This window comes from Coregonus clupeaformis, chromosome 26 (genome assembly GCF_020615455.1).
Source record: "Coregonus clupeaformis isolate EN_2021a chromosome 26, ASM2061545v1, whole genome shotgun sequence".
In the NCBI taxonomy this organism is placed as follows: Eukaryota; Metazoa; Chordata; class Actinopteri; order Salmoniformes; family Salmonidae; genus Coregonus; species Coregonus clupeaformis.
The window spans coordinates 31521456-31549319 of record NC_059217.1 but is presented as its reverse complement, the minus strand read 5'-3'; the positions used below and the strand labels follow the sequence as shown (position 1 = coordinate 31549319).

Here is a 27864-nt window from a genome sequence, read left to right as displayed (position 1 = left end):
GTGGGCAGTGTTGCACTGCCACAAACCTGAATACAGAATTGTATAACTCAAAATCTCAGCACTTCACTATTTTCAATGTTCCTGCAAAGAGCGCAGGGCAATGTGTGAGAAGAATGCTTCTCTTCATTACTTTTTATGTGTATAACCAACATTATGTTGTTTCAGAGTGGTCAGAACCATGCAATATATGTGTTTTATACTGTATAAAACACACCTGTACATAGTCATGGTAATAATTTCCCTCATATTTTATCATTTATTTGGTATCAATGTAAAAACTCAACTCATCCTTTCTTTCATGTACTAACTGTTAGGCCCATTCTCTAATTGGGCCCTAGACTAGTCATTCCGTTTTCTTTTACTCCTCTTTCTCATTTACATTTTACATATTTAGCAGACGCTCTTATCCAGAGCGACTTACAGTTAGTGAGTGCATACATTTTCATACTGGCCTTCTCTGTTCTTCTTATAAGCCCCAGGTCAATCTCCACACCTCATTTTCCCCCCCAAAGAGCTATAGATTGTTTGTCAAATTTCTCAAGTTCAAATTGAATTCTCATTAAGATGGTTGGTTGATTAAGATTTCATTTCCCCTGGTGAGCACAGTTAGCCTGGTGGGACGAACAAACAGCAGTTTGGCCAAGGCCCCAGGTCTCTGCTAAATGTAGTCATCACACGGTAAAAATGTTTTTTGCAATAGTAGTACAAATGAGACATATAGTATTTGCAAATTAGGTTATCTTAATCTCAAGATCTTTTGGGGGAAATATTGATTGGTGGTCAAATGAATCATTCTTTAGTTAAATTATGAATAGTATAGTAAACAGTAAGATTGCGTGCGTAAGCTTTCCCAATTCCATGTCAGGTTTTAAAGAAAGAGCAAGCTTGAGCAGTAGGAAGGATTGCAAAGATGAAATTAGTAATACATTAGTCAATAAACAGGTTTATATCTGAACTAGCTAGGAAAACTATCCTGTGGCAAATAACGTGACGCAACAGACATCTTCTTTAACACCAACCATTTAATCACTACAAATTAGGGATGTCATTTTTCTTATTCAGTGAGTGAAATAATTAGTGTTTCTCATAAAGGGACACTTTCATGGTCTGTGTGAAATCCTCCACTCAATAATCACCACATTGCAGAGGATATTTACAATATGCACATAATCATGTCGCTATAGTAGGAAACATATTACACTTTTTACAAGGCTTTTTTCTTCAAAGACGTATTATCTCTAGTCAGTGTGCAAATTGCATAGTGTTTCATAGAACCTATTACTGTGATTATAATTACTGGGACAATACATAGCCTGGGTGTCCGAGACTATACAATACAATTCTGAAGAGCCCCCTCCTGATTGTAACATAATATCATCACCAGAACAGCTTTCATTTGACTGGATGTAATGTGCACAGATTCATCCTTATATATTCACATTAGCTCTATTAGTGTGTGTCTGTGTGTATGCCTACAGTATGCAAGTGTAGAAGTGTAGAATTGGTATGCTTTTTAGAATTAGTTCAATTCAGTTATCCATGTTTAAATGTTGCCTTTGGGAACAACAGTGTTCTGAGTGAGAGTGCACCTATTAAACTATCAACATTAAATATCACAATTTTCTTTCATTTTTCATGAGGCCTATTTTCCAACAATACAGCTTTCATGGCTGGGAATTAATATTTCAGAAAGTGCATTTTCATAACTTCAGTGTAGAAAGCCTAGGTGCATTATTCATATCAGTTACAAGGAAAGTAAAAGTGACAGATTTGATATACACAAGGTTGAGTTCATGAGATGTGCTGTATGGATCTTCTGGCATGTCTCAGCTGTGCTGCATAGCCAACAAGCAGGAAGTTTAGTCATTGAACAGAACAGAACAATTTTCTCTCTGAAGTTGTGCATAACACCCCCGTATTGCTTTTAAATTGCATCTGTTGGAGTGTTTCTCTCTCCTCTCCAAACTCCTATTCAGTGTCTTTGATTCGCAGGTTCTCTAAAAATCCCACCTTGAGACCTTTTTCTCTTCATCCACGCTCTCTGTTTTACTCGTCTCATTGACATCCAAACACTGGCTTCTATCTTCTGCCGGTGTCGTCTCCTCCACTGAACTTCTCTCACACTCCTTTTCTTGTTCTCTCTCTTCGATTATCTTCACTAGCCTATGGAATTTCTGGTCCAACTCGTCTACCGCTTCCCTCTCTCTCTCCTCCTCCCTCTCTCCCTCGCTTTCCAGTGAGCTCAGCGACCCCGCCCGGGAGTCCCCCCCCTCAAACTCATAGGTCTGCAGTGAGTCATAGGGTGGCTGGGGTAGGTCAGTCACCTGGTTCAGACGGTGCTTCAGCAACTCCTCCATCCTCAAAGGCAGGGAAGGGTTACAGTTAGCCCCACCCCTTGCCCCTGCCCTGTTAGACACCAGTCCCCGGGCACAGCCCCACCCCCTGCCGTATCCCAGCATGCCTCCAGAGAGGCTCCTACCGAGCGCATACATATTCAGGAATTCTGCACTGCCTGGATACAAAGTAGTCCCGGTCACAGGTATCCCTCCACTGCCCTGGTTTAGTGAACCCACAATGCTGTATGTTGAGTCCCCCAGTGTGTTAGTGTGGGTGTGATTGGTATTTATTTGGCTAACACCAACAGTGTCTTCATTCTTCTCTGAGCTGGGGAGAGTAGAGGAATCTGTGTCTGTGTCATCTACTGCAGAGCTGGAAGCTCCAGTGGTGGTGTTGGTGGTGGTCTGTGAGGGAGAGGACTCTGGCTTGTTCTCCTGCTGCTCTGAGGATGAGATGCTGCTGCTGTGACTCTGGGAGCATGAGCCATTTGGGACAGTGTAGGTCAGAACCAGTGCTTCATCTGTCAGTACAGACTCAGGCTGTGTCTGGGGAGGAAATACACAATGATTTTATGAGGAATAATAAATACTTTAAAAGGAAAAACAGTCAGAGATTTACCAAAATCTCTGAGGTGGATAACAACAACATTATTACACCCATTATATATGAAAGTTCATATCTGACCCTGATTGGTCCCTGGTCCAGATGCAGCTGCTGTTGCTGGGTGTCATTGTTGGTCTCCCTGCCTCCCTCTCTCTCTGTGGGTCTGCTGTCAGCCGCCATGCTCTCTGGTCCGTCTCTGCTGGGGCACTGTGGCTCAGCAGGGTTGAGATTAACCGCTCCAGGCTCTAGCAGATCAAATGTGCCCTGGTTCTGGATGACTAAGGAATTATTATCGTTACCCATCTGATTGCCAGGAAGCCCATAGGTTTCCATCAGTTTGGCCAGCTGCAGACCCGACTGGAATGGAGTGGGCCCCTCGGGACAGTCTCTGAGAACAGGCAGGGTGTGGATGCTGTAGCAGAGGCGTCCGTACACAGGGACTGAGCCTGGACGCCGGGGGTCCAAAGCAGAGTGTGGGGTCCGGCTCCAGCTGTACGTCCTGGCCCTGGCCTGATTCTGCTGGGTGTACCATCTGGGCGAAGAGATGAGCATAAGGCAGAGGAACACACACACACACAGACACATGCGCATGCAAACACATGCCCTCACACACACTACACAAACCAACGTCACAGCTCACATGTTCCTGCTGTCCTGCATGCGTTGTACTCTGTGCATGCTCTGGAGCGCGGTGATGTCAAAGGCAGCAGTGTCTGCCTCCCCTCCCCCTTCGTCATCGTAGGTAATGATGTTCTCCCTCACATCATCCTCCTCAAATGGGGAGTGGGAGTCTCGCTTCTGATGCCGCAGAGACAGAGACAGAGCACACACCACTAGGGGGGAGGGAGGGAGGGAGGGAGGGAGGGAGGGAGGGAGGGAGGGAGGGAGGGAGGGAGGGAGGGAGAGAGAGAGAGAGAGAGAGAGAGGCACATCATCGTAAATACCACACACTGACACTGCAGTCCATTTCATGGGATACAGATCTTCAGACAGACAGATCAACGGACAGACAACAAATAGACAGACAGACATACAGTATAGCGAAAACAGTACAAACAGGCATGTACTATACATTGATTAGACAGTAGTGCTACTACACAGAGAGTCTTACCCAGCAGGGTGGTGACACAGGCCAGCAGAGCCAGCAAGGTGACCATACTGAAGAAGAGTGATGGAGAGGTGGAGGGCAGCGGCAGACATACCGTCTGTCTCTCCCAGCCCCTGTCCCTTTGCCTGCCCCTCTCCTCAGCCTGCATGCCTCCTCTCAGACATGGACACACGGTCACCGTGACCGTCCCAGTGTTACTGAGGCCGGACGCCCCGTCCCGCAGCACGATGGGCACGTACAGGGTGAGGAGGGAGGAGGAGTAGCCAGGGAGGGGCTGCAGGGCCGACTGGAGCACCAGGCTCGCTGTGGCACCTGGGGTTAAATAAGACAGTAACACCAGAAACACAAGCCAGTCGTCAGGTCAATGGTACATGAATGCCATTCTCCACTTACACTATGTAAGTCCTAAAATGAATATTAGAAGTTCGACAGGCTTATAATATCGGTACTATAAGATGCAGGCACACTGTCATTAAGCATGTCAAAACAAGTTGCAGACTTTCTGATTTGACATGCATTAAGAAGAGGGTTGAGGAGGGTGACAGTTTGACACAGAGGATTGAACATTGGTAGAGGGCACCTCCACTCTCCCTGATTGTGAGATTTAGAGCAGAGCTGGACTCCGGAGGGATGCTGAAGTGGACGGTGGCGTCCTGTCCTCCCTGGTCCCTATCAACCGCCCGCACTACCTGAACAACCTGGGAGACAGAGCAGAGAGAGGAGGACTTCTATTGGACTTCACAATCACAGAACAAAAAGAAGTCAGCCAATGGCATTAGAGAAAAATAACTAAACCAATGGCAGGCTGGAGAAACAGGACACAGTGATCTTAAGCTGAAACTAGTGTAGCTGCAACTGAATGGCTACTTGCTATTAGTCACCGTTAGCGTCTTCATCATTGTCCGTGGCCTACACTATCCACCAGCCAGCTCTAGCTCTAGCCTGGACAATTCCTCGGCCAGTCTGCACAGCGTGCTATCGACCCAGAGCTTATCGGACTTTCTGCCGGAATCACTGGACCCTAGCGCCGGATCATCGCAACCAGCTAGCTAGCTGCAACCTGTTGTTGGCTAATTACCATTGCCCTATAGCAAGCACCAGTTAGCCTTGAGCTAGCCTCAGCCCCATCTCCCGGCTATCTACCTCTCTGTCAACCGGACGGGACCTCCTAGTGTTGACACTGAGCCCCGCCGATCCAACACGACTGGTTTGCCGACGAAATCGTCTGATGTGGTTTCAACAGGCTTCCCGTTGCGACGACCACGAAGATCCATCTGCTAGCCCCGGCCCGCTAGCACACGCAAACTACAACTGTGCTCCCTGCTAGCTGTGCTGAAGCACCAATTTGAACTGCTCTCGGACTCACATATTGCTGTTCACTGGACCTTATGATCACTCAGCTGCACAGCTGATGCCTGCTGGACTGTTCCTTTACACGGTACCCTGTCCTGTTTATTCTGTTTAGCCTCAGCCCAAACTTTATCGCTATTACCAGTTGTTGTCTTAGCTCTCTCTAATAACACCTGTGATTGCTTTATGCCTCTCTCCCTTGTCAATATGCCTTGCCTATTGCTGTTTGGGTTAGTTCTTATTATACAATTTCACTGTAGAACCCCTAGTCCCTCTCAAACTGCCTCAAATAGTTCCTTTGTTCCACCCCCCATACACGCCGAGCCCGGCTCAATCGGTGCCTCCAGTGATGCTATCTCTTTCATTGTTACCCAACGCTTAGGTTTACCTCAACTGTACTCATATCCTTCCATATCCTTTTCTGTACATAATGCCCTGAATCTTTTCTACAACGCCCGGAGAACTGCCCCCTTTATTCTATGTACCCAACGCACTAGAAGACCAGTTCTTAAAGCCTTTAGTCGTATCCTTATTCTAGTCCTCCTCTGTTCCTCTGGTGATGTAGAGGCTAACCCAGGCCCTGCAGCCCCCAGTATCACTCCTACTCCCCAGGAGCTATCATTTGTTGACTTCTGTAACCGTAAAAGCCTTGGTTTTCTGCACGTAAATATCAGAAGCCTCCTTCCTAAGTTTGAGTTATTCACTGCGTTAGCACACTCCGCCAACCCTGATGTTCTAGCAGTGTCTGAATCCTGGCTTAGGAAGGCCACCAAAAATTCTGAAATTTCCATCCCCAACTATAACATTTTCCGTCTAGATAGAACTGCCAAAGGGGGTGGAGTTGCAATCTACTGTAGAGATAGCCTGCAGAGCTCTATCATACTATCCAGGTCTGTGCCCAAACAGTTTGAGCTTCTACTTCTAAAAATCCACCTTTCCAGAAATAAATCTCTCACTGTTGCCGCTTGCTACAGACCCCCTCAGCCCCCAGCTGTGCCCTGGACACCATATGTGAATTGATTGCCCCCATCTATCCTCAGAGTTCGTACTGCTTGGTGACCTAAATTGGGATATGCTTAACACCCCGGCCATCCTACAATCTAAACTAGATGCCCTCAATCTCACACAAATTATCAACGAACCTACCAGGTACAACCCTAAATCCGTAAACATGGGTACCCTCATAGATATCATCCTGACTAACTTACCCTCTAAATACACCTCCGCTGTCTTCAACCAGGATCTCAGCGATCACTGCCTTATTGCCTCGCGTCCGTACCGGGTCCGCGGTCAAACGACCACCCCTCATCACTGTCAAACGCTCCCAAAAACACTTCAGCGAGCAGGCCTTCCTAATTGACCTGGCCCAGGTATCCTGGATGGATATAGATCTCATTCCGTCAGTAGAGGATGCCTGGTTGTTCTTTAAAAGTAATTTCCTCTCAATCTTAAATAAACATGCCCCCATTCAAAAAATACAGAACTAAGAACAGATATAGCCCCTGGTTCTCCTCAGACTTGACTGCCCTTGACCAGCACAAAAACATGCTGTGGCGTACTACATTAGCATCAAATAGCCCCCGCGATATGCAACTTTTCAGGGAAGTTAGGAACCAATATACACAAGCAGTTAGGAAAGCAAAGGCTAACTTTTTCAAACAGAAATTTGCATCCTGTAGCACTAACTCCAAAAAGTTTTGGGACACTGTAAAGTCCATGGAAAATAAGAGCACTTCCTCCCAGCTGCCCACTGCACTGAGGCTAGGAAACACTATCACCACCCGATAAATCTACAATAATCGAGAATTTCAACAAGCATTTTGCTACGGCTGGCCATGCTTTCCACCTGGCTACCACTACCCCGGCCACCAGCTCTGCACCCTCCGCTGCAACTTGCCCATGCCCCCCCGCTTCTCCTTCACACAAATCCAGACAGCTGATGTTCTGAAAGAGCTGCAAAATCTGGACCCCTACAAATCATCTGGGCTAGACAATCTGGACCCTTTCTTTCTAAAACTAGCGCGAAATTGTCGCAACCCCTATTACTAGCCTGTTCAACCTCTCTTTTGTAACGTCTGAGATCCCCAGAGATTGGAAAGCTGCCGCGGTCATCCCCCTCTTCAAAGGGGGTGACACTCTAGATCCAAACTGTTACAGACCCATATCCATCCTGCCCTGCCTTTCAAAAGTTTTTGAAAGCCAAGTTAACAAACAGATCACCGACCATTTCGAATCCCACCGTACCTTCTCCGCTATGCAATCCGGTTTCCGAGCTGGTCATGGGTGCACTTCAGCCACGCTCAAGGTCCTAAACGATATTATAACCGCGATCAATAATAGACAGTACTGTGCAGCCGTTTTCATTGACCTGGCCAAGGCTTTCGACTCTGTCAACCACCGCATTCTTATTGGAAGACTAAATAGCCTTGGTTTCTCAAATGACTGCCTCGCCTGGTTCACCAACTACTTCTCTGATAGAGTTCAATGTGTCAAATCGGAGGGCCTGTTGTCTGGACCTATGGCAGTCTCTATGGGGGTGCCACAGGGTTCAATTCTTGGGCCGACTCTTTTCTCCGTGTATATCAATGACGTCGCTCTTGCTGCTGGTGACTCTCAGATCCACCTCTACGCAGACGACACCATTTTGTATACATCTGGCCCTTCATTGGACTCTGTGTTAACAAACCTCCAAACGAGCTTCAATGCCATACAACACTCCTTCAGTAGCCTCCAACTGCTCTTAAACACTAGTAAAACTAAATGCATGCTCTTCAACCGAACGCTGCTTGCACCCGCCCACCCGACTAGAATCACTACTCTCGACGGGTCTGACCTAGAGTATGTGGACAACTACAAATACCTAGGTGTCTGGTTAGACTGTAAACTCTCCTTCCAGACTCACATTAAGAATCTCCAATCCAAAGTTAAATCTAGAATCGGTTTCCTATTTCGCAACAAAGCCTCCTTCACTCATGCTGCCAAACATGCCCTCGTAAAACTGACTATCCTACCAATCCTTGACTTCGGCGATGTCATTTACAAAATAGCCTCCAACACTCTACTCAGCAAATTGGATGTAGTCTATCACAGTGCCATCCGTTTTGTCTCCAAAGCCCCATATACTACCCACCACTGTGACCTGTACGCTCTTGTTGGCTGGTCCTCACTACATATTCGTCGCCAAACCCACTGGCTCCAGGCCATCTATAAATCACTGCTAGGCAAATCCCCGCCTTATCTTAGCTCATTGGTCACCATAGCAACACCCACCCGTAGTATGCGCTCCAGCAGGTATATCTCACTGGTCATCCCCAAAGCCAACACCTCCTTTGGCCGCCATTCCTTCCAGTTCTCTGCTGCCAATGACTGGAACAAATTGCAAAAATCTCTGAAGCTGGAGACACTTATCTCCCTCACTAACTTTAAGCATCAGTTGTCAGAGCACCTTACCGATCACTGCACCTGTACACAGCCCATCTGAAATTAGCCCGCCCAACTACCTCATCCCTATATTGTTATTTATTCTGTTGTATTTTTGACTTTGTTTTGTTTTACCCCATATGTAACTCTGTGTTGTTGTTTTTATCGCACTGCTTTGCTTTATCTTGGCCAGGTCGCAGTTGTAAATGAGAACTTGTTCTCAACTGGCTTACCTGGTTAAATAAAGGTGAAATAAAAAAAATAAAAAAATAAACATCAGTTGATCTTGAGTCTGTTTCAATTTCATAAAATGAGACATGATAAAAGGAATAGGAAATCTTCAAAGACATCTAAAGAGAATTGTCCTGCAAAGGTTGCAGTAAAAAATTAGCATTATGGTTATCAGAACGCAGGGCTATAGATAGACTGATAAAGTGCAGTGTCAGAGTTACATACTGTAGGTAAATGTTATCAGCAGCACTGACCTGTCCAGGGGTACTGGAGTCACACACAGACGTTGTGTACTGCCTATCCAACTCTGGTGCATTATCATTCTGGTCCAGTGTCTCTATGGCAACCACGACTCTGGTCACAAGGTTGGGATTGTCTGGAACAGGAAAGGAGTGCCTGGTGAGTTTAACTTCAACTTCATTACAGCTTTTCACAGCTCTCACCCCAGGGCTACAATGAGTGATATGGGGAAAAACATGACTGTACTAAGCCAGAGTGCTTGTATTGCCTGGGGGTGGCTGAAGCTGAGAGGAGAGAGGGAGCCTCATACCTCTCTGTGTGGCGATGACAGTGATATTATGCCACTGCTCGCGCTCTCGGTCCAACTCCATCACAGCGGTGATAAGGCCGCTGTCAGAAGCAATACGGAACAGAGCCTCAGGGTCAGACTGGGGATCAATGGAGTACCTGAGAGAAAGTGACAGGGGGGAGAGGAAGTGAGGGGAGAGAGAAAGAATAGTTTGAGAAAATAAAATATGAGTGAGTGAGTGAGTGAGTGAGTGAGTGAGTGAAGGACAGAATGACTGATGGACGGACTGACTGAGTGTAGGCTACCTGATGTTGGAGCTTTGTCCTGTGTCTGGGTCCACAGCAGACACTTGACCCACGCTGCAGACAGGGGGACAGTTCTCAGGCACATCTAGACGGTAACGTAACCAGGAGAAGCGGGGGGGCTCGTCTGCATTGAGGACCATGACCTGTATAGTCGCACGGTCCTTAAAGGGACCCTTCCGTAGGAACCGTGCATCCACTACGGGGTTCACAACTTCCACTGAGAACGAGTACGAACTGCACCTCTCATAGTCCAGCAACTGAGGAGCGAAATACAGTACAACCAATTATATTTGACTTATGTCCTTTCCTATAACCACTTTTGCTTATTATTTCTCTCTCGCTCTGCTTCCTCTCTATCTCCCTAACTCGAACAATCTCTCTTTCTTCTTCTTTTCATCATGCCCCTTTTCCTACCCTTGTTCCATAATTAATTTACTCCCACGTTGATTCATCATTCCCACATTCTATCTCATACTCTCACCCTCGTCTCACACAATTTGTTAAATGGAGCTAGCGATGCCCCATGTACTTGACACCACACTGAGGAAAACACAGGCTCACAACCTATTTTCTGGTTGATGATTTCAATTCAACTGCTAGTCGGAATCTTACATTTTTCAAATAGTTGTGCATAAATTCCAGGGGATTTGGATCCCTTTTTTGTCTATTGTCTATTTCCAAGCAAACCAAGGTGAGATAATGTTTTGTTTAAGTTCATTCATTTTGTGACATTCCCTGCACTCACACAACAGGATTGCCAGGAAAAATGATTGAGGAAAAACTGTTAAATTACTGTTTCCAGACCAAATATTTATTTATTCAAAACTATCAGACCTGATTGAGTCTCTGCAGGCAACACTGTCCTGCGGTTTTCTATGTTTTTCACTGAATTAACTTCCTGGTTAGAGTGCCTTAGAGGAGCTATGCATAGTTTAGACTCTCATTTTACACATTGTGGATGTTTTTGACTTGAGTCTGATTAAGAGCTATATATCTGGTCTCTCTTATTTATTGCTCACCTTGTTTAACACAATGACAGCCTCTTGGTCTCTTCCGGTGATGTTAAATGTGTCCCCCTCTTCTCCATCCAGGATGGTATATTCCAGCATGGCGTTCTCTCCCAGATCAGCATCTGTTGCCGAGAGGCGACCCACCTCTACCCCTGGTGCTGCCAGCTCAGAAATAGAGAACGACCAGGCACCTACAGCGAGAGAGAGAGAGAGAGAGAGAGAGAGAGAGAGAGAGAGAGAGAGAGAGAGAGAGAGAGAGAGAGAGAGAGAGAGAGAGAGAGAGAGAGAGAGAGAGAGAGAGAGAGACCACACAGATGAGTGACAGGGCATAGACATACCATTTGGATCCTACAATGATAGAGTAGTCATTCCAGTAGTCCTCAGGGAAAATGTTTACAGTAATGATGAAAACCAAAAGACAAACGTCTCTCTGAGTGTCCTGTAGCCAAGGAAAAGGCAGCCAAAGTGCAGTAGTCTGTGACAGCAGGGTTTGGCAGTTGTCTGGCTCTCAGCGATGAGTCTCAGTCTGTGTCTCTCTTTGATTCTACACAGTAAGTGACTAACTGTAGTATTCATACCATGGTCTCCCTCGGAACAGTATAGAAAGGACACACCTTAATCTAATGACACGTTAGTAATTCAAAGCTTTGCGAATTCAACACACACATCTCTATCTCCACAGATGAAATAAATATGTTTGTTTAGACTCACTCTCTGCATTAGTGTCAGATAGAGAATCATGACCGACCACAGGGAGCTACAGTAGGAGAACAGCTATAGTGCCTAATAACCTGTGCATTTTTTATTATGAAATTGCTTGAGGGGGGGAGTGAGACGGAGAGAGAGGGACATACAGTATAGAGGCATGCATTGTATGTCTCAGAACGTTATATTCTGCAGTGATTTTATTGTCTATTGGAGCAGAAACGACTGAATGTCAGATGAAACAGTAATAGAATAGAATGTAGAAGCGCTTGGATAAGAAAAGACTAACCATGATCCCTCACTGTTTTTCATGAAGAGCTTAGTGTTGAGAAAACTAACAGAGAAATCTCAAAATATGTTATTAATTCAGATTGGTGATGAAGATGATGGTGAGGAGGAGGGAGAAGAAGAGAAAAGCAGCTCATTCATGGATTTTATTCATTAGTTTGCAATGAGGAAACAACAGCCATTTGCACACATCAAGGAACACTCCATAAAATGGCTTCAAAATAAACTATTAGCATAGTAGTCTCTTCTCATAGCTGCTGTGTGACACAACCCTGGCAGAGAAGACCCTAAAGTTGCTCTTAGTAGCAGCGAGAGATCAGTGCACCATCACAAGTGCCACATTGCAAGGCATTTCATCACTCTAATCACACACACACAAAATCACACGCACACACATACACACGCACGCAAAATCACACACACACCAAATCACGCACACGCACGCACAGACACAAACAGAAACACCCACACACACACAGAGAGAGAGAGAACACAGAAATATTTTCTAACAATGTTTCAGCTGGAGTTCTAGAAGTTGAAAGCTATAACTGTAATAGCATGACATTTGCCAATAACAAAACAGTAACTGTAATGTTGCTCACTCTTTCTGAAGTGAGGGGGGTTGTCGTTGACATCACTCAGCCTCACAGTAACTGTGGTCGTCCCTGACATCCCCCCCAGGTGACCCCCCATGTCTTTGGCCTCAAGGACAACCAGATAGGTATCCTGACTCTCTCTGTCCATGTCAGGTACAGCAGTACGCAGGACACCTGCCAGAGAGGACGATAAGAGGACAGTAAATAAGCACATGATGCATTACATTGACAAAGATCACAGCTGAAGGGACAAGCAGACCTAAATGCTGCAGTAGGATGAGTCACCTGCTTTAATGTCACATATAGCTATGTCACAAGCCTTTATGTCAGGGGTAGGCGACAAGATTAAACCGTGGGCCATTTTTGTCAGAGCAGATGTTCGGGGGTGGGCAGAACATCATTATAATAATTTGTACACTGCAAATTGACCACAACGAAGCCCAAAAATTGATTGTATTTGAAAATAACAATAATTTCATCTCTTTTTTTATTATAACAGATTTTGGACCGCGGGCCGCCTGTTGCCGTCCCCAGCTTTATGTCCAGTACATAGAATACATGTGGACTGTCTATGGCTGTATATACAGACCACAGAAGTACACCATATGATATCTTTACAGATGAAAGGGGCATACTGTAGTGTCTGTTCATCAGCATGGCTACCATATGGTTAACATGTAGCTTGATAGGAGTCTGTATTGTAGGCCAACCAGACCTGTCTGAGGATCCACAGAGAAATACTGCTGGCCCTGGGTCACAGCATACACCAGCCTGGCACTGTTACCATACGTAGGGTCGTCTGCATCCGTAGCTGTCACCTGGATTATGGATGTACCTGTTAGAGAGAGATGAAGTGGTGAGACTTCAGGAATGACTAATAAGCCCTTGAGGCAGCTTGTCTAGACTGTAATGTAAATCACAGATCAAGACCGGAGCCCTGTCAGTCACATGTAATACCTATATTGGCCATCTCGGGCACGGTTGTGATGTATTGCTCGTTCTGGAAGACAGGTGGGTTGTCATTGATGTCCTGCACTCTGATGATGAACATGGACGAGGGTTCGAGGGCGTGGCCCGTCTGGCGGTCGGTTGCCGTGGCAACGAGGCGGTACTGGTCCTTCTCTTCTCGGTCCAGGGACTTGGTGACGTGGATGTTGCCCGTGTTCCCGTCGATGACAAACACAGACCCCACCCCCTCTCCTTCTAAGATGTACTTGGTACGCCCATCCCCTCTGTCCATATCTGTGTGCAGCTGCAGGAGATATGTGTATATAGAGAGAAATAAAAAGTCATAAAATATCTATGGATTTTGCATTGAGCCTAGCCTAATGATTGGCTTTAGTTCTCTATGATATTTTCTCTAAAAGAGGGTTTATAGTTGAACTTATGCTTTGTTGTTTGACATATTGTGTCCAAGCCACCACTGACTCAGAAAATGCACCCCTAATTAGCATAATTTATATTCTACCTAAACAAGAGATTGTGAAATCAGCGATTCAATCAAGCCCAATGTGGTGTTCAGTGAGTGTGAATTGAATGGCACCAGGTGTGAAGGGGACAGAGGGGACCAGAATGTGTACAGCTAATTAACTCATTGGACCAAGCAGGCCACAAGGGATTGTTAGGGGGTGAGAGCACATGACTGTGGACAGTGGTCCCCAAATGTCGCTCTTTCTGTCTTCTGTTCTGTCCATCTGTCTGTTTTCGTTCCCTCTCTGAATCCATCTGTTTGTATGTATCTCTCTCTCTCTCTCTCTCTCTCTCTCTCTCTCTCTCTCTCTCTCTCTCTCTCTCTCTCTCTCTCTCTCTCTCTCTCTCTCTCTCTCTCTCTCTCTCTCTCTCTCTCTCTCTCTCTCTCTCTCTCTCTCTCTCTCTCTCTCTCTCTCTCTCTCTTTCTCTCTCAATTCAAGGGGCTTTATTGACATGGGAAACATATGTTTACATTGCCAAAGCAAGTGAAATAGATAATAAACAAAAGTGAAATAAACAATAAAAAATGAACAGTAAACATTACACTCACAAAAGTTCCAAAAGAATAAAGACATTTCAAATGTCATATTATGGTTATATACAGTGTTGTAACGATGTGCAAATAGTTAAAGTACAAAACTGAAAATAAATAAACATAAATATGGGTTGTATTTACAATGGTGTTTGTTCTTCACTGGTCGCCATTTTCTTGTGGCAACAGGTCACACATCTTGCTGCTGTGATTGCACACTGTGGTATTTCACCCAATAGATATGGGAGTTTATCAAAATTGGATTTGTTTTCTAATTCTTTGTGGGTCTGTGTAATCTGAGGGAAATATGTGTCTCTAATATGGTCATACATTTGGCAGGAGGTTAGGAAGTGCAGCTCAGTTTCCACCTCATTTTGTGGGCAGTGTGCACATAGCCTGTCTTCTCTTGAGAGCCAGGTCTGCCTATGGCAACCTTTCTCAATAGCAAGGCTATGCTCAATGAGTCTGTACATAGTCAAAGCTTTTTAATTTAATTTTGGGTCAGTAACAGTGGTCAGTTATTCTGCCACTGTGTACTCTCTATTTAGGGCCAAATAGCATTCTAGTTTGCTCTGTTTTTTTGTTAATTATTTCTAATGTGTCAAGTAATTATCTTTTTATTTTCTCATGATTTGGTTGGGTCTAATTGTGTTGCTGTCCTGGGGCTCGGTGGGGTCTATTTGTGTTTGTGAACAGAGCCCCAGGATATTTTTGCAGAATTATGCATGCAGAGTCTCAATTTGGTGTTTGTCCCATTTAGTGAATTCTTGGTTGGTGAGCGGACCCCAGACCTCACAACCATAAAGGGCAATGAGTTCTATAACTGATTCAAGTATTTTTAGCCAGATCCTAATTGGTATGTTAAATTGTATGTACCTTTTGATGGCATAGAAGGCCCTTCTTGCCTTGTCTCTCAGATCATTCACAGCTTTGTGGAAGTTACCTGTGGCACTGATGTTTAGGCTGAGGTATGTATAGTTTTTTGTGTGCTCTAGGGCAATGGTGTCTAGATGGAATTTGTATTTGTGGTCCTGGCAACAGGACCTTTTTTTGAATCTCTTACTGAGATTTACTGTCAGGGCCCAGGTCTGACAGAATCTGGGCAGAAGATCTAGGTCATTGTAGGCCGTCATTGTAAATAAGAATTTGTTCTTAACTGACTTGCCTAGTTAAATAAAGGTAAAATAAAATAAAATAAAAGGTGCTGCTGTAGGCCCTCCTTGGTTGGGGACGGAAGCACCAGATCATCAGCAAACAGTAGACATTTGACTTCAGATTCTTGTAGGGTGAGGCCGGGTGCTGCAGACTGTTCTAGTGCCCTCAACAATTTGTTGATATACAGTGGGGGAAAAAAGAATTTAGTCAGTCACCAATTGTGCAAGTTCTCCCACTTAAAAAGATGAGAGAGGCCTGTAATTTTCATCATAGGTACACGTCAACTATGACAGACAAAATTAGAAAAAAAAATCCAGAAAATCACATTGTAGGATTTTTAATGAATTTATTTGCAAATTATGGTGGAAAATAAGTTTTTGGTCAATAACAAAAGTTTCTCAATACTTTGTTATATACCCTTTGTTGGCAATGACACAGGTCAAACATTTTCTGTAAGTCTTTCTTCCTCCATGCAGATCTCCTCTAGAGCAGTGATGTTTTGGGATTGTCGCTGGGCAACACGGACTTTCAACTCCCTCCAAAGATTTTCTATGGGGTTGAGATCTGGAGACTGGCTAGGCCACTCCAGGACCTTGAAACACTCCTTCGTTGCCCGGGCGGTGTGTTTGGGATCATTGTCATGCTGAAAGACCCAGCCACGTTTCATCTTCAATGCCCTTGCTGATGGAAGGAGGTTTTCACTCAAAATCTCACGATACATGGCCCCATTCATTCTTTCCTTTACACGGATCAGTCGTCCTGGTCCCTTTGCAGAAAAACAGCCCCAAAGCATGATGTTTCCACCCCCATGCTTCACAGTAGGTATGGTGTTCTTTGGATGCAACTCAGCATTCTTTGTCCTCCAAACATGACGAGTTGAGTTCTTACCAAAAAGTTATATTTTGGTTTCATCTGACCATATGACATTCTCCCAATCCTCTTCTGGATCATCCAAATGCACTCTAGCAAACTTCAGACGGGCCTGGACATGTACTGGCTTAAGCAGGGGGACACGTCTGGCACTGCAGGATTTGAGTCCCTGGCGGCGTAGTGTGTTACTGATGGTAGGCTTTGTTACTTTGGTCCCAGCTCTCTGCAGGTCATTCACTAGGTCCCACCGTGTGGTTCTGGGATTTTTGCTCACCGCTCTTGTGATCATTTTGACCCCACGGGGTGAGATCTTGCGTGGAGCCCCAGATCAAGGGAGATTATCAGTGGTCTTGTATGTCTTCCATTTCCTAATAATTGCTCCCACAGTTGATTTCTTCAAACCAAGCTGCTTACCTATTGCAGATTCAGTCTTCCCAGCCTGGTGCAGGTCTACAATTTTGTTTCTGGTGTCCTTTGACAGCTCTTTGGTCTTGGCCATAGTGGAGTTTGGAGTGTGACTGTTTGAGGTTGTGGACAGGTGTATTTTATACTGATAACAAGTTCAAACAGGTGCCATTAATAAAGGTAACGAGTGGAGGACAGAGGAGCCTCTTAAAGAAGAAGTTACAGGTCTGTGAGAGCCAGAAATCTTGCTTGTTTGTAGGTGACCAAATACTTATTTTCCACCATAATTTGCAAATAAATTCATTAAAAATCCTACAATGTGATTTTCTGGATTTTTTTTTCTCAATTTGTCTGTCATAGTTGACGTGTACCTATGATGAAAATTACAGGCCTCTCTCATCTTTTTAAGTGGGAGAACTTGCACAATTGGTGGCTTACTAAATACTTTTTCCCCCCACTGTATATGTTGAAGAAGGTGGAGCTTAAGCTGCATCAGTGTCTCACCCCACAGCCCTGTGGAAAGAAATGTATGTGTTTTTTGCCAATTTTAACCCCACACTTCTTGTTTGTGTACATGGATTTTATAATCTCATAGTTTTTCCCCCAACACCACTTTCCATCAATTTGTATAGCAGACCCTCATGCCAAATTGAGTCAAAAGCTTTTTTGAAATCAACAAAGCATGAGAAGACTTTGCCTTTGTTTTGGTTTGTTTGTTTGTCAATTAGGGTGTGCAGGGTGAATACGTGGTCTGTCGTACTGTAATTTGGTAAAAAGCCAATTTGACATTTGCTCAGTACATTGTTTTCACTGAGGAAATGTATAGTCTGCTGTTAATGATAATGCAGAGGATTTCCCCAAGGTTGCTGTTGACGCATGTCCAACGCTAGTTATTGGGGTCAAATTATAGTCTCTTTCTCTCTCTGAGAACGTACCTCTGACAGTCCATCTGCCCATCTGTTTCTCTCTCTTTCTCTCTCTCTGTGTGTCTGCCCATTTTACTTTGCAGTGAAGAGTGCTAGCTTGTTCAGTATTTAATGGCAGTAGGGGGATATTACAAGGAGCTTGGTGGGTAAAAGGCCAGACACACAGAAATAGAAAGCTAAAGAGATTACTCAGCCTTCATCACACAAGGAAGGCTTTCTGACCAGGAACCTTCACATCTCGCACCCCTTAAGGCACATCTGCACATGCTCATAATCCACTAGGCTTACTCACATCACATCCTTTCCTCCCCTCCGCTGCGGACCCTCCATCTTAGACCAACATAACCTCTGTCTAGTAAACCACAACCCATTCTTTTAACTATAGTAAGTAGCATGGGTTTCTTTGATATTTACTGAGCAATATACTGCAGGTTTTCACATCAATTGAGGTCTGTACATATACTGTAGTCTCTTTCATATGGAAACAGCTTCGTGGTCTCTGTGGTTATTATATTTTTCATATGAGAATTCCGTACAAGCCAAGCCATGGGCAAGGAACATTGTTAATATTATTATGTCACATAAGCCTGGAGAGAGCAAGTGCGAGAAATTATTATGGCCCCAGGCCTTTAATCACATAGATGTGAATTTCTTCTACCCAAGAATGCCAAAGTGGTGCATAAAAACATTGGTATACATGTCAACTGTAATTCATAAACCCTGGGTGTATACAGCCAAGTTTGTCTGTGTGCGAGTGTGATATGTGTGTTAGAGAGAGAGCAAGAGAAAGAGAGAGAGTGTGTGTGAGTGTGTGTGTGTGTATGTGTGTAGTTGTGCGTGCAGTTAGGGATTAAAGAAACACATGATAACAGACAGTAAGAAATGCTATATATTCTTCCTCCTTAAATCTGCTTTGATTCGGATCCCACACAACACCACAAGAGACATCTTTGTCAGTCTCCTTCCCTATCTCACTCTCCTAACACCCCTCCCTCCTAGTCTCCACCCTCTCTCTCACCAACCCCTACCCTCCTAGTCTCCACCCTCTCTCTCACCAACCCCTACCCTCCTAGTCTCAATGTAATTGCTAGCTCAGTCCTGCTGTGTATCAGTCACCATGGCAAAATATTTTCTCAGTGGGGTTGAAACTTATCCAATCCATAAAAACAAAACAGTGGAGAGGGATTTTTTTTGCAATGATCTCATATGGAATTCCCAGACGGCTACTTTCCCCATGCCGTTATCACTCTCCCCGCTCTCTTTCATCTACATTTTATCTTCTCCTTGCTCTTACGGTATGGCAGGGATCTTCAGTCTATCTTCACCTTGTTGATTTTCTTTTCCTGTAAAATTCTCATTAATTGCCATGATTTACTGTATTTTACCCCTCTCTCAATGTTTTTAGCAATGTCTTTCAAATGGCATAGAACATACACTCTATACATGTATGTGAGTCTGGGCATTGATGTATGTATGATCCTATCAAACTCATAGCCCTAACAAGCTGGAACATGTTTGGCATAACAGCCAAACAACTCCTCCCTTCCTATGCGAGATCCCTTATGGCATCCTAGCCATCTCAAGCCCTGAATCAGACTTGTGCACTAACTACAACAACAAGAAAGAGTATCATGTCTCCACCGACCGCACTAACATCCCTCCCTGACTGTATCAATAACAGGCAGAGAGGAAGATGAAACATTTATGAGGTAAACACATTGTTGGTTGGTGAGGCTCCAAACTGTGGGGTCATAATAAAGTATGCTGCCTGCTACTGTGAGTTGGCAGAGTTCCCTGTAAGCGTCACAGCTAATATAATCCACACACACACACTAAAGCTGCCAGCAGCTGCATTAGCAGCCCAACGCTTTGCCTGTGAAGTGCTACAAGTAACTTCCACAGATCTAGATGGATCAGGTGTGCTCTGATTTAAAACATCTCCAATCATCTCATCATACTGGCTGAAAACGGACTTCCTGTCAGCTCTTTGGTGTTGTTGGTGCGGTGTGACCAACTGTACTTATTGGCTAACCTTAGTGATGTAAGTATGCCAACTGACTAGTAGTGTACTGCAGTGGTTCCCAAACTGTGGGGCGTGCGAGGGACCCCCCCGCCCCCTTACTCCTGGAAGTTGTAATAGTAGAATGCACAAGGTGCCAATTTCAAAATTGGGTAGTGCATCATCAGTTTTCCTCGTCATGTCAGTCATTGCAGGCCTTAGAGAGCTATTTATGACTTGTCAGAAATTTCCAGATCAACTAGCCTATGTCAGCTAACGCTTTTCAGCTAGGTTTTTTAGCCCATTGATTTTGTTGTAATGTTTGAGTCAATCAAATATCACATGAACACACATACTTAGTGGCATGGCAAAATGTGTAGAATTGTAGGAAATAAGCTTTAAATCTGCAAAATTGTCTCTCAGCCAACAAAAGGGGTGTGAACAGTTTGTGTATAATAAAACAGTGCTTGTGCCCATAGAAATAGACGTGGGGGGCGCGGGATGTTCCCAATGAATGCTAGAAGGTGAGCTTGAGTGAAAAAGCTGTATCCTCAGGCTGTTGTTCTAGGAATTAACCAAAGCTACATTTATGGACATTTCTTATAACACTGAAATCATACTGTACTTTAATGACATTGGTTGTGATGAGGTCTTACCCGTCCGATGAGCACTGGCTCTGGTCCTCTGTACTCCTCAATCACAAAGAACTGGTTCCACTGCCAGCTCCGCCTATGACGAGAGCGAGGCCCCACCCCTATTAGAGTTAGCCCCTCCCCCTGAGAGACCAAGCCCCACCCAGAGATGCTCTCTGGGAGAACTCTGGACTCTGGATGGGAGTCACTCTGAAGTTTCACATGATGACTGGGGTCTCCATTGGCCTCTGCCTCCATGAACTCCTGGGCCTCCAGTGACTGAGTGTGAACATTATCCCCATTATACACAGCTTCACTCTTGGATGTAATGACATTCCATATCTTTCCAGGAGTCAAAGTGGTTTGAAAGGTAAAGTCTGGAGTTTGAGTTGAGATCTGTATTATTTCATCCAGGCCATTCTTTCCTTTTTCTGTTAATCCAGGAGTCAGTGGAATGTGGGTTGTCATAAGAACCTCAGCATTCTGACCATGATTCACCAGCGAGACAGTGTTTTCTGCAGCCCTCGGATCTGTTAGGTCTTCCTGACTGTTCTGAGCTGTACTTGGTGAACTAACAGTTAGTGAGCTACATCCTCGCTGCTCCTCCCACGTACAAACCAAAACAAGAAGAAGCACCGTTAGGGTGGTCATGGCGGAGGTGGTGTGTTCGTCAACCCGTAAAACAAAAATGATATCCAGAGATTTTTGTTTCTCTCCTTGGATTCTGCATGTCTTCTCCCCACATTGTGATTTCCTTTGCTATCCACAGGGTCAGTCTTTATTCTGTTCGCGTTTCATTCTCACACTAACTCATTCCCGTTCTGCTGTACACATGATGCAGGACTCCCTTCCACAGCCGCAGCAGAGCGGAGCTGGATTACCTGAGTAGAGAGAGAATTAGAGTAATCTTAGCTGTTTTAATTAAAAGGAGAGCAAACAGCTCCGAGGTGCAGGAGGCATGAAGACATGCAGAGATGTTGACACTATTCTCATTAACTCCTCAAGACCTGAGGAGAACTGGCTACCATTTTACAACTCCACATTGTGGGGAATATATTGCAATAGCACTGTACTGTCTGCACTGTGTTTTTACATACAGTCTATGTGGAGATTTGTCCATCGTTTAGTGTTTAGTGAATTGAAGGATTATACACCATAGTCATCAGCTAATAGAAAACAAGAAGCTAAGTTCAGTCTGTTGTAAAATTGCAGCATATAAATATCTATTTTCTATTTATAACATAATAAAACATTACAAGGGCTCATAGATGCTCGTAACAAGTAATAAAGCATTGCATATTTTGGTTTAAAGCGTCACTGAATACTTATTGACAGAATGGGCCATAGTATAATGAGACTATTGTGTTAGGTTATGAGCTCAATGTAGAGCCTGTAAGGGAGCTTTGTCTCTGGAGGATGAGTTTGGACCTGATGGGCAGAGGGTGGGGCACAGCTCCACTACTTTACTGTGTCAGACACAATTGCCAGTCCATCAGATGATTGATGTCGTCCTAAAGATGGCCTCCTCATGCCTCAATGCCAAGTAGTGGAATAAGTCCCCCTTAAGAGATTAATTGGACTCATACATATTTTAATCAATTTCTGTCATCATTTCCCAAAAGTTTAACGATCCGAGCTTCGTTAGTATTAGAGTCAGACCCCGGCCATCGATCTTCCAGGCTTTGTGCAATGAAGGCTGTCACCAACTTAACAAGACTGAAAATGTGTAATCACAATTCCTCTATCTCCCTCTCCTTTCTGCATTTATCTCTCTCTCTCTCTCTCTCTCTCTCTCTCTCTCTCTCTCTCTCTCTCTCTCTCTCTCTCTCTCTCTCTCTCTCTCTCTTTCTCTGTGTGAATTTGTCACTGTCACTCTTTACATTTCTCACTCTCTCATTTAACACACAATCACAAACACTCATATACAATGGTACATATTTATTTCTGTCTATAAGAATAGAATGGCTGCCAAACTACAATCCCTGACTTAGCATGCCCAAATCCTCTTTTTATATCGAATAGCCTTATCTGAGCTCCCTTTTATAGTGCAATTAAAACATCTGCAATTGTATTACAAAACCCATTCATTTAGATGCAAATGTGGGCCTAAGTTAAAACACTATTAACCTAAAATGACTGTGTAATATCTATCTGAATGTTTAATTAATTTAATATTTTAATGTTTAAGACAGGGACAGAATACTCATTCATTCACATTCAGCAATTGCCCTAGTTTCTTAATGCTTGAGAACAAAGAACTAGTTTGAGCTATATATTAGATTTTGTTCTACCGCTCTCCCCTCCACATAAATTCTTTCGCAGAAGAAAAAAAATGAAAGGAATAATGCTATTTTTTTGTATTTTGCACACATTAATGCCACTTCATCAATATTAATGCCAGATGTGCACTCAGTCTCTCTGAGCCGCTATGTCTGTTCCCTCATCTTTAAACCATCCCATATATTGTATCTCCACTCTAACGCTTTTACAGCTATTCTCTTTCTTCTGTATAATGCTGCATCTTTGAATACATTACTAGTACTTCCTGGCCCATTTTAAAACAGTTAGTTTGAGTGTTGTTCATATTGTTCTCATGTCTACCGCTCCACAATTACAGAAAAAACATGTCATTTAATATTTGTTTTCAGCATTTGAGACGTAAGTGTTATTGAGATGCATGTGTGAGGGGATGTCTGGAGAGAGATAGAGTGATAGAGATAGGCAATGAAAGACTGAGGGCGAATTTACTGTTGGTGGCTCGGAGGGGGATGATGAGTGTCACACAGGCCTAAATTGCAAATCGCTGTTTCAGTCTCACTTCACTCTGTCTCGCTTCACTGCAAGAAAGCGGTTTCATTTTTATTAAAAATAGCCTGTGCATGTCAGGCCTTTACATATATAGAGAGAGAGGAGAGGGGGAGAGAGAGGGAGATACAGAGAGAGGGGGAGAGAGTGGGAGGGATGGAGAGCGGGAGGGAGAGGGGGAAAGAGAGAGGGAGAGAGGGGGAGATAGAGGAAGAGGGGAAGAGAGAGGAGGGTATGTGATGAAGGGAGAGCTTGGCTGGCTTAAGCAATGAAGACAGGCAAAGAGATTCTGCTCCACCCGTGCATCTCCCTGACGTTCTCTTCTTCCTTCAATTCATCTTAATGTTTTAAGACTGCTCTGCCTCTCTCTCTCCCCCTCCTTCTCTCTTTCCATCCCTCTCCCTCTCTGTGTAGACAGTCCTTCTATTCTGTCCAAACCAAACTGATGAGAGGCCTCACTGTGACTGTACTCAGCACATCGCTCATCTTGCTATTGTCAACATCTGACATTGACAGTCAGTCAAAGTCTAAGTGGTATGACAACCACCCAATCAAAGTGCTGTGTTGTGGCAGACTTGTGCGCCCTCTAACAATTTGCTAGTGTTTATGACTCAGCTGTACATTCACTTGACAAATTAATGTGTTCAACAAAGACTCCGGTGAGTGGGGACTGGGGAATATTTATACTGGCTGGCTGGCTCGTTTGTGTGTGCGCATTATGTGCTGAGTGGAAATGGCTGATAATGATCTTCTCCTTAATGTCTAAAGTCAAAGTGTTGTTGACGTGCAAATGTGGTACATGGTGTCTCTCATTCTCATTCCAAGGGTTTGTATTTCTCTCCTTACTTCCTCTCCTCGTGTCACACACACACACAGCACAGACGCACACACTTCAAAGCTGTTCATTAGCATACTGTAGATAGGCCTACACTGAACAGCCCGGAGCACAACCTTGTCTTGTTAGAGAATTCTGGAGCTGTGACCCCTCTGACGCATGTTAATGTGATTTACACACTTGGTCTAACTATAATAATGAATGCAACACTAACAATTCCGCGTTACTGGCGACGCGGCAGCGAGCTCATCATTTTCATTATGCACGTGTAAATCCGTGTGGAACCAGTGCGGTCTGCAGGTGAGCATTTTTTACGCACGCTCCACACACACGCACACCCACATGCACCCACCAAGGTGCGTAGCCGAGTCCAGGAAGAACAACAATGTAATCACCTGAAAGCAAATATATAAACGCAACATGCAACAATTTCTACGATTTTATGAGTTACAGTTAGGGCTGTTACGGTGACAGTATAACCGCCACACCGGCAGTCACGAGTCATGACCGCAGTCAAATTTCACGTGACCATTTAGTCACGGTAACTAGGCTTCTCCAAAACTGCGCTCTGATGCCGCTGATAGTCATTAGTAGCCTACCAAACTTGCTAACGGCCAGTCGCTAATGGTCTTGTACTCAGCGCTCTCTAATCACTCTGACATCAATGCAAATGCAATCGAAAATCAAATCACACACTTAATGAGAGCCCTGGCATTCAGAGCTTGAGCAGAATAGGATCACCTGTTGCGCAGCGAGAGCCAGCTCCTCATAGCTGGTTGATGTATGGAATAAGTGTTCCTATAAGCCCATGTTGCGCAACATCTCTATAGGCTATGCTATGCAATTCATTGAGAAAACTGAGTTTTGATAGCCTCTATTAAAAAGAGGATCTCATCAGATTTCTATAGGCTATTAATTTCTCATCTTTCCTAATATACAGCACTTGAATAGCGAATGGAGGACGCTTTACAACAGGAGTAGCCTACCTGGCTGGCATGAAAATGAACCATGGGAAAAGTGTCCTCCATTCGCTATTCAAGTGCATACGTATTACATGTCTTTTTTTCCCCTGCCCCTGTTCCAACAGATAATAATGGCCCATTCTAAATCAAAACTAATTTCACACATATATTATTTAGTATATGTACAGACTAGATTCAATTGAGAATAGTCTGATGGGGGTGAGAATACTTGTGAATGATGCCCAGCGTGTGCAGCCTGCACAAGAAACAGAGCAGAGCGCTTGCCTTTCATGCAACTTTTTTTTCTTCAAATTATCATTAGAGTCGCATCATGCAGCCTTAGAATGTATTAGAAATCAAAACATATAACCTAATGTTGTATCACAACTAAAGTTGCATAAATAACTCTAAATGAAGCATATAGGAGGACCTGTTTCTTTGTTAACCGCTCAACACAGAATAGCCGCATGTGTGCACTCCCTCGGAAATCGTTTGGGGAAACTATCCTTTCTATTTAATTCAGCTATGTTCCATTTTATTGTTCTCACTATAAAACAATATAAAATAATGCCATGGGAATTATAAGCAAGTCTTGCCTGCTAAATGAACTAGCGTAGCCCACAGCCATATGGCATAGCCAGATTAGGGCTACATTTTCTTCATGTCATATTGTTTCTTTAGACCTGCCTAAAATAAATAATTGATTTATTGTGATGGTGTAGGCTATAATAAATGGATTTATTAGACTTTTTTAAATGTAGATTTTCCAAAGGTCCGCATCAGTGGCTTGTAGGCTAAGCGTGGAAGCCGGAGATGCTAAATGTGTTTATGTTAATTAACGGTCAAATACCGTGAGATCGGTAGTTATTTGCATGACAATCACCAGCTGACAAAATGTCATGACCGCCACAGCCCTAGTTACAGTTCATAGAAGGAAATCAGTCAAATTAAATAAATTCATTAGGCTCTAATCTATGGATTTCACATGACTGTGCAGGGTGGAAGCAATGGGTGGGCCTGGCCCAGCCAATCAGAATGAGTTTTTCCCCGTAAAAGGGCTTTATTACAGACAGAAATACTCCTCAGCACCCCACCCCTCAGACGATCCCGTAGGTGAAGAAGCCGGATGTGGAGGTCCTGGGCTGTTACGCGTGGTCTGCGGTTGTGAGGCCAGTTGGAGGTACTGCCAAATTCTTTAAAATGTAGTTGGAGGTGGCTTATGGTAGAGAAATTAACATTGACATTTTATTTTATTTTTTTGTCATTTAGCAGACACTCTTATCCAGAACAACTAGGGTTAAGTGCCTTGCTCAAGGGCACATCGACAGATTTTTCACCTAGTCGGCTCGGGGATTAGAACCAGCAACCTTTCGGTTACTGGCACAACACTCTTAACCACTAAGCTACCTGCCGTAAATTATCTGGCAACAGCTCTGGTGGACATTCCTGCAGTCATCATGACAACTGCACGCTCCCTCAAATCTTGAGACATCTGTGGCATTGTGTTGTGTGACAAAACTGCACATTTTAGAGTGGCCTTTTATTGTCCCCAGCACAAGGTGCACCTGTGTAATGATCATGCTGTTTAATCAACTTCTTGATATAGCACACCTGTCAGGTGGATGGATTATCTTGACAAAGGCTAAAATGCTCTCTAACAGGGATGTAAACAAATTTGTGTGCCAAGGAAGGGAAGCTGCCTATCACATTAGAACGGGCGTTACTAGTTACCACAGCTACAAAGTCATAAAGCCCACCTATTTCTACAATTTATCTTCTTAAAATCTGGTTTTAAACATAACCCTAACCACAGTGCTAACCTTATGCTTAACCCTAAGCTTAATTAAGACCAAACAGGACATTTTTGTTTTCATGAATGTTTACGATATTTGTGGCTGTGGTAGTGGAAACCCATATGTCAAATCTCCGCGCATAGTTTAGTCAACCAGAACATCCGCAGTTTGGTCCCTTCCAACGGATCTCTTGGATAACTCTGTATTATGTCTACATTTCAGCTGCTAAAACAGCTGACATCTGTTGGCTAAAAACATTCTTATGCACATTTTATTTGATATAGGCACGCGCGCCACACAATTTTGGCTATATGTCAGATTCACCACCATGGAACACGTATCGACATTGGAAGAAACATTTTCTTTGCATGCATAAGACTGTCAACAGCAGCTATAATACATTGTGAATAACCGATACCCCATTTATTCCGTAAAATGCATCCGCTACAGTGAAAGTAGGCTACAAATAAAACTGAATCCCATTATGAAAAATAAAACGTTTTGTCCCGACGCATTTTTCTCAAACGAATTTCAATCTTACCTTTCACTATAGATACAATAGGGTAGCTCCTTCGTCTGCCAGTGATTTAAGTGAACGCGCTGAATGAAATACAAAGAAATACAAAGTGGGAAAGAAGCCGGTGTTCACTGGGTGCCTGTACGCGCGCGCTCTCACTCGTGTGCTCGTGAGACTGTTCCAGTAAATGACATATCACTCCCGCTGTATCCTCACAGACCCCTATCCTCCTCGCGGGGCTGAAAGTTTGTCGTTTTTTGGGAGATTGTAGACTAGGCTACTCTTTTTTCAGCCTTCATGCCATAATGTAATTGTGGGCATGTTTGCTTTGCATCCTGTGAATGCGTATCCTATTCTTGTACTTTCTGATCCTAACACCTATGACCCAGAACACATTATCACTGCAGTCCAGTGGTTGCATGCATCAGCCAATTGTAAACATTGTGGTCTTTTCGTTATGGGAAAGTGAAATAGTTTGAGA

General features: G+C 44.0%; 1 protein-coding gene across 1 annotated transcript; it reads right to left on the bottom strand.

Annotated features, from left to right (window-relative positions):
• Positions 1-1021: 1021 nt before the first annotated feature.
• LOC121540179 (cadherin-24) lies at positions 1022-27529 on the bottom strand. The gene is made up of 14 exons (XM_041848847.2): positions 27408-27529; positions 20496-21352; positions 13440-13734; positions 13198-13317; positions 12489-12656; positions 10903-11084; positions 9884-10140; positions 9600-9736; positions 9304-9425; positions 4629-4746; positions 4052-4360; positions 3581-3773; positions 3022-3472; positions 1022-2882 (listed from the first exon to the last, which is right to left on the bottom strand). Exons 2-14 carry the CDS (start codon positions 21120-21122, stop codon positions 1998-2000), a joined length of 3864 nt encoding a protein of 1287 aa, XP_041704781.2. The 5' UTR covers positions 21123-21352; positions 27408-27529; the 3' UTR covers positions 1022-1997.
• Between the last annotated feature and the right edge of the window lie 335 nt (positions 27530-27864).

Excerpts from the sequence above, each read along its gene's own strand:
- LOC121540179 (XM_041848847.2), bottom strand. The coding sequence starts at position 21,122 with ATGACCACCCTAACGGTGCTTCTTCTTGTTTTGGTTTGTACGTGGGAG. Across the intron at positions 11,085-12,488 it reads CCCCCCTCACTTCAGAAAGA|GTGCCTGGTCGTTCTCTATT; the intron begins GTGAGCAACATT and ends CTCTCGCTGTAG. Across the intron at positions 3,473-3,580 it reads ATGCAGGACAGCAGGAACAT|ATGGTACACCCAGCAGAATC; the intron begins GTGAGCTGTGAC and ends CTCTTCGCCCAG.